This window comes from Limulus polyphemus, unplaced genomic scaffold (assembly GCF_000517525.1).
Source record: "Limulus polyphemus unplaced genomic scaffold, Limulus_polyphemus-2.1.2 Scaffold2829, whole genome shotgun sequence".
NCBI lineage: Eukaryota > Metazoa > Arthropoda > Merostomata > Xiphosura > Limulidae > Limulus > Limulus polyphemus.
The window spans coordinates 115,255-117,047 of record NW_013668439.1 but is presented as its reverse complement, the minus strand read 5'-3'; the positions used below and the strand labels follow the sequence as shown (position 1 = coordinate 117,047).

General features: G+C 27.3%; 1 protein-coding gene across 1 annotated transcript in view; it reads right to left on the bottom strand.

Annotated features, from left to right (window-relative positions):
* Positions 1-1,793, bottom strand: part of LOC106468007 (squamous cell carcinoma antigen recognized by T-cells 3-like) — a 103,854-nt gene that overhangs the window by 14,803 nt on the left and 87,258 nt on the right. Inside the window, exon 18 of the mRNA XM_013928402.1 lies at positions 722-811. Within this exon, the coding sequence (XP_013783856.1) occupies positions 722-811 (90 nt within the window). The remainder of the gene's footprint in view (positions 1-721; positions 812-1,793) is intronic.

The window sequence follows — 1,793 nt, the reverse complement described above, 5'->3', positions numbered from 1 at the left end:
AATTTGAGTTGGTTATTTTTACATCATTTATTTTTAGTATACTCGGCTAAGAAAATTTGGAATAAGAATTCAGTTCCAAATCCATAGACTTTAGCTTAACTATATAATATTTAAATTGCATGTGAAGTCTTATCTATCATAAATAACAATATAAACCAAAGATAAATCTAAAAAACAACCCAAACTTGTATAAACTCACAGAACTTATACAAACAACCCAAACTTGTATAAACTCACAGAACTTCAGATAATACAGATCTTATTGTTGTATAATCAAGAATACTAAATATTACTGAACAATTTTCTCAAGAGTACTGATAAATTTGATGATTAGCAAGCTATCTGTCTGTGTTGTTTATTAGCAGCAATTGATTGTTACTGTTACTAGTGTTATGTTTCCCTGGATGCTACAATTGGCTTGTATGCATTCCTAAGTATTAGCTTGACCAATTGTTGTGAAAAAACTCGTAACAATGCCTTCACACTGGATCATTGATTAATGCCAATATAATACATTCATGTATTGATGCCATCTAATGGTGTAAATCAGTAATAGTTAGCCCTTAAGGAAAACCTTAAAGACACATATATTTTTAACAAGGTAGAATAAAAACTGAAAATGAATACAATATTGATAGCATCAACTACAATTACTCTGATAACGTCAACTAATACTATTCAATTATGCTTTTAGCTTTTTTTTTTAAAGAAAGAAACTTACCTCTTTAAAGATATCTTTAAGTTTATGTTCTGTTATAGATAAAGGAAGCCCACGAATGAAGAGTTTGTGTTTTTCCATCTGAACAGGAAACTAAAGAATGAAATATTATATATTAAATACAAACAGTAATGTGATACCAAAACACTGAACTCAAGTTTTAAAAGCTCAACTATATATATATACCAAAAATTTATTTCAATATGTTTTCATCTTGTGTAGTTTGATAATTCTAGTCCAATAAAATTTGTGCATTATCAACATAGAAAAACTGATTTTTAATGTAACATTTTCTCTCTTAAGTTTTTTTTTTTACAGATGAAAAATGGCAACTTAACAAAATATACCTACGCATACAGACAAAATATTATAATAAAGTGGTTCCCAAATGTCTGAAGCTGGAATGTTAGTACAAATTTACATACTCCAATGATTCTGATACTAAAAATAAATATAAAATATGTATCTTCAGCTGTAAAATCATTTTATTTTACTGATGTTGTTATTATTATTCAGTATTACTACAGCTAGCAGCTAGATTTTATTGATATTATTAATTCTTAGTTTAGAACAGTCATCAATTTTTCACCGTACTTTCTTGTACCCCTTTGAAGACCACCATGTACCCCCAAGGGTATACATAATAAAGTTTGAGAAACATTGAACAAACACATTGAAAACTTTCTCACTTTATTCTTTGATTCACATGAAAAATTTTGTGAAACACTATAGCAGAAAAGAAGTACCTTTCTGTTTCAAGGAAAGGTATTAAATCTAAAATTACCAATGTAAACATGAACCCATTGTTTATTAAAGATATTTTTCTAAACTATTTGAGTGCCAAATTACACAAGTTTATAGCTTTGTTAATTACAGTCTGCCCTCATGTTATAGGCATTCAGGAATTTTGCCCATACAGAAATTATAAAGTGTGACCAATAAATTTGGGGTATGGATCGTAAATTCACCCTTACAGAATTTTGGAGTATATATATATATAATAAAAAAAATTAAACACAAAATGACAAAAACATTTAGGAACTAAAAAAAAAAAAAATTTTTTTTTTTAAGTTTA